The following is a 16,449-nucleotide window of genomic DNA, read 5'->3' as shown; positions in this document are numbered from 1 at the left end:
ACCGCTTCAACGCCACCGTCCAGGGACTGTTCCGATGGATGCTGACCGGAGGTGGGACGTGGCGCTCTATCCCCGTATTGTTCCGACGGCTCTCCCGGTGGTCTCTAGCTGTCTGCAGCGTCTTATCGATGCCATTCCGTTCTACCCGTGGCATGGCCGGTCAGTCTTCGGCGCCACCGGGGAGCCCAGTCCTCGACACATGTGGAGTCAACAGCGCGAGGAAGGAGGAAACAGCAAGAGGAAGCAGCGGGACGCAGGACGCGGTCAGAGTAGCTGGTGCGTACGACCCATCCTCATCACCAGGGAAGCCGGTATATGTTGATATTCTTGCAGAAATATACGACACGCTCAGCAGCTCAGACCAAATGGCGTCGCCTTCCTCGCACCCTTGTAGGAAAGACGGGCACCGCGGAGAATCGAACCTCGTACTATTAAGAGTTGATTCCCCACGCTAAGCAGTGCTTCTTGCGTGAACCCTGACCCCTGCCATCCGACCGTGAAATTACAGGCGAGCGAGAGAATTTGTATGTTTTTAGTTGCCCTGCCTGTCGGGATCCATTTCATTTGTAGTGAAAGGAGAAAGCATTCGGGTCTAAGGGGCAAGCGACGTGCACCCTTGGCTGCCCCCTTGCTCTTCCCCACATACCGCTATAGCGGTGCCTGGCTTATCCCATCAACAACCCTGCAAACAGTAGTAATCTCTTCCTGATAAGTACTATGCGTGATAAGTACTAGCGCCACGGAGGAGCCACCATGCCCTTAGCCATGACCATGCCTCGTGTGACGTCAAAACATGCCACCGTATCATATCCAGGGGTGGGGCCGGACTGTCGTTTGAGTGGGGGAGGGAGGCAAGCCGTCCTCGTAGAATGTTATTTAAAACACCTAATGCCTCTCACTCGCACATCCAGACGTGATAATATTATATATTATTTATATATATATATATATATAATATATATATATATGGATATATATATATTTATATATTTATATATTATACCGCCATCATCCTTGTTTTCTTTCTCTCTTTCCCTTTTTCCTTCTCTCTCTCTCTCTCTCTCTCTCTTTCCTCTCTCTCTCTCCTCTCTCTCTCTCTATCTCTCTTTTTTCTCTCTCTCTCTCTCTCTCTCTCTCTCTCTTTCTCTTATCTCTCTCTTCCTTTTCTTTCTCTCTCTCTCTCTCTCTCTCTCATCTCTCTCTCTCTCTCTCTCTACTCTGTTTTTCTTGTGGACACTACTGGGTGTGACTTAGCCTCTGTCGCGTGTCGCGGCGGACGGTTATGCAGGGAAGGGAGGACAACCTGTAACCGGAAGCCTGGGTGTAATCATGATGTTAACGGGTCACTGGGGGACCCAGTCAACAGGATAGCGGGCTGAGTCACGTCTCGAAATATCAATGTGATAACGGGTTAGCCATTCACCAACGATGAACCGCTCATGTTAGAACCGCAGCCGTCGTAAGCAGTGGCGCAGGCAAAGGGGGGGGGGGGGGAAGTACGGGGCGCACGTACGCCCTTAGGATCCGAGTGGCCTTTCGGGCTCCTCGGAACGTGCGATTAAAGGTCCGGTGGGGGGTGGGCGAGGGCCCGAAAGGCCAGCCGGAGGTCGCATTCAGGGGTCTGGGGGGCAGGGCCGTGTACTCCAATGCCGTCCGCAGGAGAGTGGATCGCCGGTCGCCGGTTCGACGGCGCATGCGCACAACCTGTCGCACCTGCTGACCGTGCGTGACCAGCTGGACGGGCACGTGGTTCGTGGGGTGACCGAGACCATCCGGCACAGCCTACCAGCCCGCCTGTCCCGTCTGATCCGCCGCCGGCGAGGTCGCCGGGCCGGCGCCTGCACCCGGCGGCCGATTCGGGTCGTGTGCGGGGCCGATCGGTGCCGCTCTGCTCGCGCTGCTGGTGTAGTACACCGGCCACAGACGCTAGTCCATCCGGCCAGGCGGACCGTGCCGCAGACTCAGCGGGAGTGCGCGGCTGTGGCGGGCGCGGCTGAGCCCGCGAGTCGTTACCACTGCAATATTGGTCACAGCAATGCCCAGTCGCTGACACGCCGACGAAGTCAACCAGTTACTGAAAAAACACCACATGGACAAACTGCGTGTGTCTGAGGCATGGCTCAAGCCTGAGGTACTTGACAGGGTGCTGATATTCCCGGGATTCAGCATACTGCGGCATGACCGCGGTGTCGCCCGGCTCACAGCAGCCCAGCAGACCCAGCAGTGCGGAGGTGGAGTCACCATACTGGTCGTGGACTCCCTCCACGCAACGGAGCTTGACGTGGGCGGTGCCGATCCCATGGTGGAATCCCTGTGATTCTCGGTGAACGGCCCCGGCCTCCGCACCGTGGTGATGGGTGCCATCTACCGACCGCCGGGGGACCAACGTCCTAATGCCTGAAGAGCGTTGGAGACGACCTACAGACCGCCGTCTCCATAGGAAAACCGGTTTTCGCAGTGGGAGACTTCACCATAAACCTTCTCAAACCGGACCATCACGGTGCACGCTGTATTCGGACCATCCTGAGAGACGTGAGTCTCGAAGAGCTGGTTGTCAAGCCATCCACCTTCATCCGACACCAACACTGCTAGACATGATCGTCAACAACGTGACCGGTCTCCGGGACTCAGCCGAGGTTCTCCCCGAGCCTGTGGCGGACCACCAATGGATGCTACTCCGCTCCCCCGTCCCCAGACAGCGCCGGCGGCCAGTCACCACCACCGCGCGACCGTGGAAACGCGTCGACTGGGACGCGTCCAACCTGAGTCTGCTGCTCGCCGATAGGGAGCCGCTCTACGCCGCTGGCACCGCCGACGACAAGGTGGTCGTATTTAAGGAAGTGTGAAGCATCGCAGTCGACGCTCACTGTCCCGACCACCATCGTGACGTCACGCCGGCCCGGCCGTCCGTGGCCTGCGTGGAGATACCGAAGCCTCCGCAGCCATGGAGGAGCGCGACTGCGCCCGCGAGACCTGGGAGCGCTGTCGTACCACAGAAGCGCGCCGCGTGTACCAGCGGTACCTCAACAGAGTGAAGGGACTGATCACTCTCACGCGACGCTCCTACCTGTGCAGTGGTCTGTTGACAGGGCGGCGAGATTTCTGAACCCGCCTCAAGCAATTTGGACTGCAGCCAGCGAGAGGGCTGCACGGTGTCCTCCTGAGCAAGCCAGAATGGTGCGGGGTGTGCTCGGAGTGGTACCGGGATTACCTGACCGGTCGAAAACAGGGTGGTTAGAGGTAGCTCGGTTACCTTACCTCTATTTCACGGGGTGGCCAGGGATCCCTTGTCGGCCCAATCCTGTTCCTCATCTTCATCAACAACCTATCCAGCTTCCTAACCCACGGCCGGCCTACTATCCTACGCTGATGACACCCAACTCCTGGACTCCGCTACCCCCGATGTCGTCGGCCTGTCCAACCTGAAAGCCCGTGTCGAGGAGTGTATTCGGCGCCTTAAAAGCTGGTTTCAGTTAAAAGCCTTAAAATGAACCCCACAAAGACAGACTTCATGCTGGTCGGCACCAAACCCTCTATCACAAAGACCGGCAACTTCCACATTACCATCTCCGGTGCAAACATTCATCTATCATCTTCAGTGGAGGTACTGCGTGCACTCCTCGGCCACCACCACACCTGGGAACCCCACATTTCCCCTCTCGTTCGGCGCTGTAATGCAATCTTCGTATCTCTGTTCAAAATCCGACACCACTTCACTCCTGAGGTTTTGAAGCGCCTTGTCCAAATCCACGCCTTCCCCACATCCTCCACTGCCTATTCATCTGGGGTGGAGTGACCGAGCGTCACCTAGACCAGGTAATTCGCAGCCAGGCTTGTGAGTAGTCAGCGTCGGCGATCACATTTCACCCGTTCTGGAGGCGCTCGGCTGTTGCAGCGTCGCTGATCTTGTTCACCACCGGGACTGCCTGAAAGCGTACAGTGCACTGCACGTCCCCGAATCTCCCAGCGCACTGTGTGCTCTATTCGTGAGGCGCGCTGAGTGTTCCCAACACCAAACTTGGGCTGTTTCGGGCGATGTCGGCTCGCTACGTCTACCACGCGTCCGACTGAGCGCCATCCAGCGGAGTTTTCCGAACCATGCTGCCGCCGGGTGGAATCGGCTGCCTGCGTCGGCCGTCCGCGCCCCCTTGCGTCAGGCATTCTTGACTGGCGCGCGAGGCATTCTTGACAATCGCTGACTCATTGACTGAAACTGTGTATCGTTGTCTAATCGCTGACTCATGCGTAGGTGTGTATATCTGCACTGTGTGTGGGCTCTTTTTTCTCGCCCGTTTAGGCGCAGAACGACCACCACGTGGATACGCCCTAAATAAAATAACTGTAACTATAACTGCAACTGCCAGCCAGATAACCCTGCTGCTGATCAGAGCTCCTGAGTCGATAAGGTCCTTTATGTCGATCAAACACCACCAGTAACTCATAGTCGGCTCGGTGACGGCGTGAGCCTGAGGGTCCATTTCCCAGGCAGAAAGACGGAGCCAGCGATTTACAATTTTCAGGGCCGCAGCGTCTGTCACCGCCCAACAGCGCCTAGCGGAGCCTTGTGTTGGCTCCGGGGCTCCGAGGCTCCGGGGCTCCGAGTAGGCCAGAGGCAGTGTTCGAGGAGGCCTTAGGAGTCTAGAGGACCTATCGGGTCCGACGATCATTGACCCGATTGGAGGGTCTGAAGTCTATATCAGATAGGCCCTCGAGAAGAGCGCAAGACACACATTCAAGGGAGAAATACCCAACATCTAGTTTGGAGGGCGCCGAAAGATCGAGCGTATCCAAACAGGCGATCAGATGACTCCCGACAGGAGCGCAGGGCCCTGCATTCAAATAATCAATGTGCAGGGCCCGAAACAATCCAGTGTGCCCAAACAGGCTAACAAATGGGCCCCGAAAAGTGTGTAAGGCCCTCCATTCAACCACGGGTGTAAGAACAGGGGGGCCAGGGGCCATGCCCCCTCCCACTTTTCAAGGTTGGCGGACAGCAGTGTGAGCTGTCCCCTCCCCCACTTTTCAGATTAAGGTTGTGTTTAGCTTACTTTTTCACTACATTAAACATGCATTGTGGTTTACATATTTTACCAGCCATCTTTCTCAAGATGTGTAATGTTTTTCGTTTGCTCATTAGCCATCGCTTAGTGTCACAGCCATAAGGCCGACGCCAAGCGGCCCATGGAGACTGCAACACCGGGCGTCGAGGTTGTTGTTGCTATGACTTGCGAACGTGCATGTTCAAAGCCATATTACGCAGTTTTCTATCGGTAATAAATTTTGACTGAATCCTGGAAATTTGAAGATAAACATGGATTAGCCATGTTGATACAAATTTGGGGCCCCTCTCATCTACAATCTACGTTCAAGGAGTCCTCAATATCTCTGAAGAACACAGGAAAACATGAAACTGTGGTCTATGCGACAATTATTTGACCACCTGCGGCGATCAGGGATGTCGTTGCGTCATTGAGGTTCCTGTGCTGATCCGGGGCCTACTACGCGAGTCGGAAGGCCTCCCGTGTCAGGGAGGGGAGCAATGTGATATGATATATCCTTCCCTAGGGTCCCGCATCGACGAGGAGATCCCGTCCCGTGTCGCTTGAATGACAGCCAGAACACACTTCGCGATGGGACGGAGTGGCCCTTCAGCCCCTGACCAAAACCGGTAATGTGCCCCTGGTGTCCTACTCAGGGGGCCCCTTACCCGGAAGGAAATAAGGGGTGGGACCATTACTGTTCAGTGGAGTGATGGTCTCATTATGGTTGAATTAGAGTGAGTCAAAATTAATTTTGAAAAACAAACAAGGCCATCCCGTGGTTGCCTGATAACGATAATTTTTTGCAGAGTGGATTAGTGAAACAAATAACATCAAAAGTTTGAACATGCCGGCCCACAGCCTCGAGAGCAAGGCCATTAATGACCTGGGCTGCAGCCTCCGCAAAACTGAACGGCGGCGGCCACTGCAAGTGCCACCAGGCGGGCGCCGTGTAAATCTGTCTCCTGGGCAAATTGATAATTACGGAGACATGAAAAATAGAGACTCTACCTTTACTTTTCCAGTTCCACCAACAGATACCACCCCCACTGCGCAGTGTTTCAAGGGGTAATCTGTTCTTATCATCAGTCTAAAAATCTCGCAAGTGAAATATGAGCCCAAACTGCTTCTAAATGTAAGATTTGATGTCATGAAGCGTTCAAAGGTGCTGCTTTCAGAAGCGTCATCATTTTCGTCCACCCGTTAGCCTCGCCTCAATATTAGCTGCTGGACCAACGCTGCGACACCCACGAAGACTGCAACGCCTGGAGTGAGGCTTGTTTCTAAGATTTTCGGGTGCGCATGCTCAAAATTTCGTCACGTAACTTGTATCACTAATCGGTTAATGTGTTTAAAGGTAATTATTTCAAAAGTTTCACCATTTTCGTCCACCGGTGAGCTAAGGCTAAAAGTTAGCCGCCGGACTAAGGGTACACGGACTATGGAGACATGCAACGCCCGGTATTTTGGTTTTTGTTAAGATTCGCGTGCGCACATGTTGAAAAACCACGTTACACAAATTGTATCACTAATTGATTCTGACTGAATGGTGAGAACTTCCAGACAAACATGGCTTAGCCATGTTAATACACATTGTTGACCACTCGATCTGCGAAACAATTTTCATCTTCAAATTTTGATCAAACGTAACGATTTGATTTACCTTCGCGATGTCTGTAGAACCCAGATACAAAATTCCGGCAAAGCTTCTGAATTTTATCGGTTTGGGAAGTCGTCTACGTTGGATGATGGGCAGTGAAATGTCTGTTGGGCCAATTCATACATAAAGTAGGCAGTTTCCCCGGGGGCTATTTTTCTGCTGTGGTGTGGTGTGAGGGAGAATAATTCGAGTACCGTTGCATGTGTCTAACAAATGTTTCACACACCAATTGGTTGTAATTCTGATCCAGAAATATGCAACAAAGCAGCCATGCAATCAGTTCAGTCAGTCAAGAAGGGGTACCTGGGCCAGGGCAGTGGCCGCCGACGGCGGACGGGAGCGGGGCGCAGATAAGAAACATATGACAGACGGGCCTTCATCACGTGGCTTGGTGTTTAAAAGAGAATCTCCAGTTTTACGGTTTTTGTCACCTTGTTTTCAGCAAATTCAAGCTTCCGAATTTGTTTCCGCCTAAAATATGGCGACAAGTCTCATCTTTTGAAAAGAAGCCAGCGAAAGCAAGGCGCATGAAAAATCTGTCGCAGAGTGAGCCATCGATCCACTTTCGAAATTCTCACCAGCCTGTGTCCAGGCCGTATTTTGGCATCTACCCTGTGGAGGCATATGCCTACTTAATGACCCAAAATGCCTACCCGCTTGTGGCATTCCGCCTCCTCAGGAAAGACAATGTTAAAATGGAGGAATAATCTTGGGGAACTGGATAGCCTTATTTGCAGAATGACATAGATGAGTCGAATGGGCAAGATTGTGCACCAGTAAGAAACAGCTTTACATGCATATCTAGCATAGCAGCCATGACATTTGAATAAAGAGCGTCCATCTCTACCCCCCCCCCCCCCCCCCGGATCATCGGGCTTGCTTTCCAGAAAAGTTCCTGAAGTACACCCCTAGCTTGCCCCCCCCCACTTTTTGAAACGTTCCTACGTCTATGCATTCAACCATAAGGTACCCAAGATCCAATTTGGAGAGCCCCGATAGGCCGAGTGTGCCCAAACAGGTTAAAAGATGGCCCCCTGGCAAAATCGTACGGCTCTAAGCAAGCGACAGAGAACTGGAAGGGCCCTAGACCACTGTAAAGGGCCTATCAGCATATCGCGAGTGTGTCCGTGGGTTAACTGTGACCGACGTGAAGGGTCCCCTGACCAGCCTGAAATACCCGGGCAGGTAAACATATGCGGCCCCCGGATATAGCGTACAGAGCCTTTCGGGCGAATGAGAAGAATCCGTGAAAGGCACCTGATTGACAAAGAGTGCCTTGGCACGCTAACAGGAAGGGCTCAGCAACGGTGCAAGGTCCTCCGAACAAAGCAAATGCAAAGAAATCAGGGGCAACGTAGAAGACCTTTAACCATCAGGTTGATCCCGCAAGAGGACATGTAGAGCCCCCAGAAGCAGCATAGGGCCTCTGGACAGCGAAAGCATTCTTAAGACCTCCCAACCTCTCAATCAGTGGAGAATAATTTTGGTCCACACATGAGTCCTTCGCTTTCACTCGCAACTATTATTGGTCGCCTGGAAGCCCGAAGACGCCCGATTTTGTTGCGTCTTGTCTTAAAAACTGCACCTTTTCGGTCAGTTTTGGGCTTCTTCAGAGCCTAAGGGCGCCTTGGGTGCCCAAGGGAGGGGGTATGGTCCCATGGACCCCCCTGTGGATCCGCCCTTGCACAAATTGCTCGCCTGCTGTTATATTTCATTTACATTCGCAGGGTCCTTGATATCTCTGTGCAACCCAGATCAAAATTCTGATAAAGGTTCTGCGTTCTATCGATTGAAGAAGAGTCAACAGAACCATTGTAAAATGAAAAGCGTCGGCGGCTTATTTCATGCAGTCGTTTCATTTAAATATCTAAATTCTGTATATTTAAATCTGCATATATATATATATATATATATATATATATATGTATATACCATATATGCACCATATATGGAGGAAAACATGTCCTTATAAACAAATAGACCAAACCTGGCGATTCTCGGGGGGGGGGGGCTCTCTCTATCAGGGGGCTTTTGTCCTACCTTTGTCAGCCCTGTATCACCCCTTTGCCAAGACTCTAGCTGTGCTCCTGGCCGTAAGCTGCGGGTGCACGACACGCGTTGACTGCTGACACAGCTGACTGCCCCAACAGTACCAAACCAAGAAACATACGCAATTAACCGTTGAAACATGACGTAGCATGCACATAACAGCGTACGTCCTACCGTTTTCGGGTGCCAAATCATAGTTTCACGTTCTTTGGGGGAGGTACGGCCTCAAGTACCCCCTCCCCCTTTAGATCCGTCCTTGATCATCTCAAAGGCGTTATCGCTTCGTCATGCGGCGAGGAAAGCGCGACGGGCGCTGAGCGGGCGATAGTCGACTGACATGTCTACGCAATTTAGTAGAAACGAGTTTGTCTGCTGTTGTTGGCGCGTTTCGGAGTCGCGCCAGCGCCATTATCGAATCAAATTTCCCGAGTTCCGCGGTCCTCCGGCGATTTTGGGGGGCTTGAGGGGGTGCTGCGATTTTAGTGAGTAGTGAGTTTGTTATGATTGCCTCTGTGTTGCAGCCGTTTTTTTTGTGCTTTTTTTCATGTCATCCGCGGAACGGAGAACTGTGATACTTGTGACGGTGCTCTCTTCGCATGTTAACTAAGGCTGCGTGCAGGCCGTGTTGATTGTTGGTTATTAGACGCGATATGAAAATATTTTACATATTTTGAAAAAAATATCATCAAAATGGTAGGATGGTCTGTTAAAAAGGTGCTGCATGTGCCTATTTTGTTATGGTGGTGCTTGTCCTGTTTATTTGCCAGGCTTGTCGATACATTGGTCTCCATGATGGTATCAAACATGCACTTCTTATACCCAGCTTCAAGACAAATGTTCATACAAAAGTAAATCTGACTATTGTGTCTGTGAATTGTTGTCAAGAGCCACCAAACTGAACCCTGCATTGCAATTTGTATCTTGGTTGCATGTGTTGAGTCAGCACAATGTCTTGTGAGAGCTGATCAAAAATTTTGTTTGGAATAGTTGATCGGCATTTTTTATGTGCAGTCAGTGCTAGTATTCCATGATTGCAGAAAGTGCTCTTTACTCACCCCACTGTCATCATCTTGCTGACTTACCTCATCTTGTGCTGTGACTGTGTGGTGTGTTACAGGTTTATGCTCTTGGTCATTTTTTATATTTTTCATGGCTTGTTTGGTATTTTGGGCTACAGGTGTAGCTTGCATGTGCCAGATATTTATATCAGTCAATGTAGATTATAATGCTTTGCCATCAGTCAATTCATGTGACCTCATGATGTTGACAAAGGATATGACACTGCCTACTCTGGATGTTCATATGTTTTTGTGTTGTTGTATGCATTTCACACAGTTGTATCATTTGGCAGTTCAGCTATGGTAAACTAGGATCCGAATATGGGGTTCTATAATTTATATTGAGGGTTTAATCTGCATCACTCAAGTCCTAAAATTTGGGGTATATGTTATTTCCTATCCCCTGACCCTTCTCTTGGCTCTTAGTTTGCATGCTCTAAATACTATGCCAGATTGCATGTGGTATCATGTGCTTGAAAATTTAACTAATTGGCTTCAGTTTAATGTCTTGAAGTCCTGTTATTTCAATTTGCCTGGCTTACTTAGGTTTAGTGTCAAACAATTTCATTTAATCAAGTAGTTGCAACTAGCTGGAAGTATAGCTGTGGGAGGGGGGGGGGGCTCCTAAGCATAAGTGTATTACCTAAAACCTTCCACCAAAATGTCTTAAAATGTCATTTTCTGTGACATGAGTATAAGCAAAATCAAACATGGGCAAGTCTGTGTCATCAAATTGCTGGACATGCCATGAGCCCATAACACAATGAACTTGGTAGGGGGCCCAGCCTACTGATTATGAGTGCTTAGTTACCATAGGCTTAGTGTTGATAGATTGTCTGGAAGTTTGGGAGACAGGAAATCAGCTCTTAGTTGCCAGCCACAAAAGGTCATAGAGGAATGGGGCTAGAGATGTTTTGCTATCACAAAAACAGCATTGATGCTTTAAGGAAATTATGAAATGCTTATACCTAACACAGGGTTAGCTTAGCTGTGTATGTAAAATATTTATGTACAACCATGCAGGGAAAGCTGTTAGTTCACACATGGCTACCTAGATCTTTGTTGCTGTGATAGGCTGTGTGAAGCACTGTGATGCCAAATAACCTAAGATGCTGCACACTTTATTAAACCTGAAATGCCATTCTCAACAAATAAGTCACTGCCTCATCATTTGCCCACCAGATTACCAGCACAAACAACCAAACAACTGTCTCAGCAAAGGATGAAAAAGGGAGGAAATTACATTTCAGATTGCACTTGCTTGTTGGGTGACCAGAGCCTCATTTCCCCAGCACTGCCTGGCATCGCGGCTGAGCTCGCAGCAAGCGATGGAGGCGATGGACTTTGATCCAGAGCAGCTGCTGACCAGCACCGGCTCTGACCCCATGCTGGGCAAGATGGCGGACGCGGCGCCGGTCGCCAGCGGCGTCGAGCAGCCGCAGGCCGCGCCCTCCGGTACGCCCCCTGCTCTGCTGAAGGGGGGAATACCAACGATGGGGCTGGCGTCCATCACGGACTGCTGGGCAGTGGCTGTGGCTGGGAGCTGTGGTGAAGTGGATGGGACTTATGCAGAGACTGTGTCTGCCAGATCTGTTTGGTCGTGGGTCTTTGGGGTACTGGGTGATCAGTGTGTATCAGCAAATGAGTGGACTACATGGCCAGCATATCAACCGACAGGCGATGTGTCACACTAGCTTGCTTCCCTTGCAATAAGCACCACCTGAGCATCAATTAACCACCACCTGATCATCACCTGACCAACAACAGCCATTCAATTGCTTAATAGCTATGTGATCAAAAGACCAGCATCTGACCAGCCAGACTACCAGCAAGCAACACTGCTATGACCTGACCACCCTGTGGCCCACCTGACCACCCTATGCCCCCACCTGACCACCCTGTGCTCCACCCGACCACCCTGTGCTCCACCCGACCACCCTGTGGCCCACCCGGCCACCCTATGCTCCACTCGACCACCCTATGGCCCACCTGACCACCTGGTGCCCCATACGACGACTCTGTGCCCCACCCCACCATCCCATGCCACCGCCTGACCCTGTCCCCTCCATCGCCGCAGGCTCGTTCATCGTGCTGAAGAACGCCGCCTCGCCCGGCGTGTCGGGCAAGGTGACCCAGCTGGGCAACATCAGCGTGTCGAGCCTGGCGCCGGGCCAGGGCTCGCGGGCCGCCTCCAGCCGACTGACGGCGGTAATGGGGCGGGCGGCCGGCTCGGCGCCGGGCGCCCTCACCAAGTTCATCATCTCGCCTTCGCAGCAGGTGCGGCTGCTGGGGAGATGGAGAGAGGAGGAGGGGAGAGGGCTCAGGGCAGGAAGGAGGACTCAGGATAGAGAGGACTCAGGGGAGGAGAGAGGACTCGGGAAGGAGAGAGGACGCAGGGGAAGAGAGGACTTGGGGATGAGGTAGGACTCAGTGGAGGAGAGAGGACTCAGGGGAAGAGAGGACTCAGGGTTGGAGAGGGGATTCGGGGGAGGAAAGATAACTCAAGGAAAGGAAAGGGGCTCAGAGGAGGAGGAAGGGGACTTGGAAATGAGGAAGAGGAGTAGGCTTGTGCAGAGAGAGAGAGACTACTTGAGGAAACTTGGGATAGGAGAGAGGAGAACTTGGCAGAGGAAGAGGCGAAGGCTTTGAGAGGAAAAGGCAAGGGGTTGAGGATAGTGAGATATGAGGATAAGGGATAAAAAGATGACAGTAAGACCAAGAGTGGTGAACTGATTGATGAGGTTGTGTCTATCATGAGCTGTTATAGACGCTGTTAGATATCAAGGATATACAATCTGATATATTCATCTACGGACGACCAGGTAGTGTTCATGTAATTGAACGTCTTCTGACTTTTGAGTGCCGCGTCCGCGTGTTTCCATGTCATGGCCGCCGTCTTCTTCAGTGCTGTGGGAGGCCGCACGAGTCGTCTTGCCTGCCCGTCCGTTGTCCAGGGGACGACCGTCGTCCCCTGTTCCGTCTACTGTGGGAGGCCGCACGAGTCGTCTTGCCTGCCCGTCCGTTGTCCAGGGGACGGCCGTCGTCCCCTGGTCCGTGTGCTGGCGCTCGCCGCCTGACCACCGTGCCCTCTGTCCCGGCAGGGAAGCGCCGGCGTCCCGGCACCGGTGGCGCCCCCGGGCGCCGGCCAGCCGGTGCGGCTGCTGGGCGGCGGCGGCGGCGGCGGGGTGCGGCTGCTGGACGCGCAGCAGTACCGGACGGTGGCGGGCGAGCCGGCCGCCCAGGCCAGCCCCACCAAAACCATCACCCTCACGTCGGCACAGGCCCAGCAGATGGGACTCATCAGTCCGAAGAAGGTGAGGAGGAGAGGGGGTGGGAGGGGAGGGGAGGGAAGGGAGGGGCATGCAGCTGTGGTAGTTCTAAGGGCGGGCGGGGTTTGTGAATTAGGCCGGTGGATGAGCGCGTTCTCGTTCTCCATGAGCCATCGGCCCTGCCTTAGATCCCAGCAAACCACAGCTGGAAGTGAACTTGAAGCTGAACTGAAAGTCCATGATGTTCGTCGCGATAGTTTGGGGTAAAGTCTAAACAAGCTATGGTAAGATGTTTTTCTAGGTTCACCCGTCCAGTGCTGGTAAAGAGAGGTAAACAGAGATCTCGCGAAGCAGTGACTCATTCGGAGCGTAAACCGGGGACGGAGTCGAAAATAGGGCGAGTCCACATCTGCATTCGCTGGCAGTAGTCTTTGCGCCACATCTGTCGGCCCCGCCTGCAAAAGCTCAGCATGCTGTCTCTGCTTAGCACCGCGGGCGTATTGAGTACGTGTTTGCATTGCATTTGTTGCATGTGAGTGTGTCCGTTTGTCGCTTGTGAATATGTCCTGTCTGTGGCTTGTGAGTGTGTCCTGTTCGTCGCTTGTGAGTGCGTCCTGTTTGTCGCTTGGTAGTGTGCCCTGTTGGTCGCTTGCGAGTGCGTCCTGTTTGTCGCTTGTGAATGTGCCTTGTTTTTCGCATGTGGGTGGGTGCTATTTTCGCTTCTGAGTGTGTCTTGTTTATCGTTTGTGCGTGTGTCCGGTTTGTCGCTTGTGGATGTGTCCCGTTCTTCGATTGTGTGTCTTGCTGGATGCTTGTGGGTGCCTTTTGTTTGCCGCTTGTGATTGCGTCCTGTTTGTCGCCTGTGGATGCCTCCTGTTTGTCGCTTGTGAGTGCGTCTCGTTTGCCGCTTCGCCCATGACGTAGCCGGCTCCGCGTGACGTGGCCGGCTCCCCATGACGTGGCCGGCTCCCCGTGACGTGGCCGGCTTCTCTGATGACGTGGCCGGCTCCCCGTGACGTAGCCGGCTGCCGTGACGTGGCCGGATCCGCGTGACGTGGCCGGCTCCCCGTGACGTGGCCGACTCCCCGTGACGTGGCCGGCTGCCGTGACGTGGCCGGCTCCGCGTGACGTGGCCGGCTCCGCGTGACGTGGCCGGCTGCCGTGACGTGGCCGGCTCCGCGTGACGTGGCCGGTTCCCCGTGACGTGGCCGGCTCCCGTGACGTGGCCGGCTGCCCGTGACGTGGCCGGCTGCCCGTGACGTGGCCGGCTCCCGTGACGTGGCCGGCTCCCCGCGACGTGCCCGGCTCCCCGTGCCGTGGCCGGCTCCCTGTGACGTGGCCGGCTGCCCGTGACGTGGCCGGCTCCCCGCGACGTGCCCGGCTCCCCGTGCCGTGGCCGGCTCCCCGTGACGTGGCCGGCTCCGCGTGCCGTCAGGGCCCCGGCTTCGACGGCGTGCGGCCGTCGGGCAGTCCCCACCGGATCGTCATCAAGTCCTCACAGTCGCTGCAGAGCAAAACGGTACGCGGCGTGGCCCGAGACGCGACGCGGCTGTGGGCTGGGCCGCCCCCCGTGGAAAGGCCGCCGCCAATGCGTCCGTGCCTCGCTGCCGGACAAGACGCGAGGAGCGTGAGAGAACTGGGTTCTGGAGGTGCGGTTGTATACCGACCGGTCATGTATGATGTGGCAATATCGGCAGGAGGGTGTAATCGTGGACTGGCCAGCCAGACCAGCCTGTGCATCGGTCAGACTGGTCTGTGGGCCGGTCAGACTGGTCTGTGCGCCGACCAGACTCCCACGGCAGCGATATGGGTGGGGGGGGGGGGGGGGGGGCGTGACTTCACCGCCCCGAGCTAGTACCCGGGCCCGCTGCCTCGGCGCAGGCTGGACGTTGTACCGCCGCTGTGCCGGCAGGTGGCGTCCGTGGCGTCGTCAGCCGGCCAGCCGGCGTACCGGCTGCTGACCCAGCCAACGGTACAGCAGGCCGTACCCGGCAGACAGGTGAGGGGAGGGGACAATAAAACGGGATGTCGGGACCGCGTGAAGTGGGATTGAGAATGAGTGTGAGCGACTTCATCATGTTTGTCACAGTAGCAGGCAACGAGATAAGATAGGACGGAGTTAGGGGACGCATGTAAACATTACCCTACATTAGTGACAAGCAGGTGATGAAATCAGGTGAGTTTGAATTAGGTACGCTCGGTTGTGTTTGGGTTTCGGGTTACGTCGACGGCAGCGGTCGTGTTGCACAAATCGAGAAGCTCATGTAAACACTAGCCCACTATTTGATGTCACGACCGGCCGTTTGTCCGGGGTAAGTTGCATGCGCTACCCAGGAGTGCGCCCCCACCGAAGAGTCCGTCCGAGCCCCGGAAACGAGTCCCGGCGCCCCGAGCCGACGGGGCTTCCGACGGGACTCCCAGGTGCTTGTCCTGCTGCAACACTATCCACGCTCCTCCGCCCCACGTCCCTGAGGTGGTCAGATGTGGCCGGGAAGGCTCGAAGCCAGGCCCCGCCAAACAGTGCCCGTGTGCCCCCAGGGGGTGCAATTCGTGCGCGTGGTGGGCTCGGCGGGCGGCCTGCAGAACTACCTGCAGTCGTCACAGCCGGCGGCGCACGAGGTCGCCAACACCGCGCCGGGCGCTGTCAAGGTCGCCATCGCGCCCAGCCAGGTCAGCGGTCGCCCTGTGGTTAGGAGCCGGAGCTCCGTAACCGGAAGGTCGCGGGTTCGTTTCCCGGCGACGGAAGCCGTTATTGGCGCCGGCCTTGTGAAGGCCCCGGCGGATCAGCCGCCCCGGTCCGGGCGAGGTTGGCGTCTGCGCGACGTCGCGGTACTTACGGCGTGCCGCCCTCATGGTGCGAGGCCCTCTTCTGACGGTAACCGTATGCTCTGGCGTCGCGTGCTAGATCTTTGGACCCTGGACTGTGGCGTTGGCCCCTTCAGTCCAGCCCGTGGACACCCACCCCTCTTGCGACATATGCCTGTATTTCGCAACGTTTCTACGTCAGGGCTTTTCAGACGACAGTTCAACTACTGATACGGCGACCAATCGAGCCTGTGAACCATTGATCTCGTGAGCTGTTGACCCTGCGACCCCATAACCCCGTGACCCGTGACTCTGTGACCTGCGACCCCGTAATCCTGCGACCCCGTGATCCGTAACCCCCAGGCCCGTGACCTGTGACCCGTGACCTGTGACCCATAACCCGTAACACTGTGGCCCGTGACCTGTGACCCTCACCTGTGACCCGTGACCTGTGGCCCGTGACCTGTGACCCGTAACTCTGCGCGGCCGTGACCGGTGACTGTGGCGGCGCCGCCGACTGACCCGGCGCCCGGCCGCTGTCCCGGCAGCCCTCCCAGCGGCTGCTGCTG

General features: G+C 54.7%; 2 protein-coding genes across 2 annotated transcripts; both read left to right on the top strand.

Moving 5' to 3' along the window:
• The first annotated feature begins 9,173 nt into the window (after nucleotides 1–9,173).
• LOC119104382 (uncharacterized) lies at nucleotides 9,174–12,883 on the top strand. The gene is made up of 4 exons (XM_037228077.1): nucleotides 9,174–9,230; nucleotides 11,099–11,261; nucleotides 11,884–12,083; nucleotides 12,761–12,883. Exons 2-4 carry the CDS (start codon nucleotides 11,135–11,137, stop codon nucleotides 12,881–12,883), a joined length of 450 nt encoding a protein of 149 aa, XP_037083972.1. The 5' UTR covers nucleotides 9,174–9,230; nucleotides 11,099–11,134.
• Nucleotides 12,884–13,001: 118 nt separating this feature from the next.
• Nucleotides 13,002–16,258, top strand: LOC119104381 (uncharacterized). The gene is made up of 5 exons (XM_037228076.1): nucleotides 13,002–13,120; nucleotides 14,511–14,594; nucleotides 14,988–15,074; nucleotides 15,614–15,745; nucleotides 16,244–16,258. Exons 1-5 carry the CDS (start codon nucleotides 13,097–13,099, stop codon nucleotides 16,256–16,258), a joined length of 342 nt encoding a protein of 113 aa, XP_037083971.1. The 5' UTR covers nucleotides 13,002–13,096.
• The last annotated feature ends 191 nt before the right edge of the window (nucleotides 16,259–16,449 follow it).

The sequence above is a fragment of the Pollicipes pollicipes genome, unplaced genomic scaffold (genome assembly GCF_011947565.3).
Source record: "Pollicipes pollicipes isolate AB1234 unplaced genomic scaffold, Ppol_2.1 Scaffold_6052;HRSCAF=7182_pilon_pilon_pilon, whole genome shotgun sequence".
NCBI classification, from domain to species: domain Eukaryota; kingdom Metazoa; phylum Arthropoda; class Thecostraca; order Pollicipedomorpha; family Pollicipedidae; genus Pollicipes; species Pollicipes pollicipes.
This window is presented reverse-complemented; position numbering and strand designations above follow the sequence as displayed.

What these genes read in the sequence shown, in the direction of transcription:
- LOC119104382 (XM_037228077.1), top strand. Translation starts at nt 11,135, where the DNA reads ATGGAGGCGATGGACTTTGATCCAGAGCAGCTGCTGACCAGCACCGGC. An exon ending in GCCGCAGGCCGCGCCCTCCG is followed by an intron (nt 11,262 to 11,883) that starts GTACGCCCCCTG and finishes CCATCGCCGCAG; the next exon opens with GCTCGTTCATCGTGCTGAAG. An exon ending in TCATCTCGCCTTCGCAGCAG is followed by an intron (nt 12,084 to 12,760) that starts GTGCGGCTGCTG and finishes TCCGTTGTCCAG; the next exon opens with GGGACGACCGTCGTCCCCTG.
- LOC119104381 (XM_037228076.1), top strand. Translation starts at nt 13,097, where the DNA reads ATGGGACTCATCAGTCCGAAGAAG. An exon ending in GACTCATCAGTCCGAAGAAG is followed by an intron (nt 13,121 to 14,510) that starts GTGAGGAGGAGA and finishes GCGTGCCGTCAG; the next exon opens with GGCCCCGGCTTCGACGGCGT. An exon ending in AGTCGCTGCAGAGCAAAACG is followed by an intron (nt 14,595 to 14,987) that starts GTACGCGGCGTG and finishes CTGTGCCGGCAG; the next exon opens with GTGGCGTCCGTGGCGTCGTC.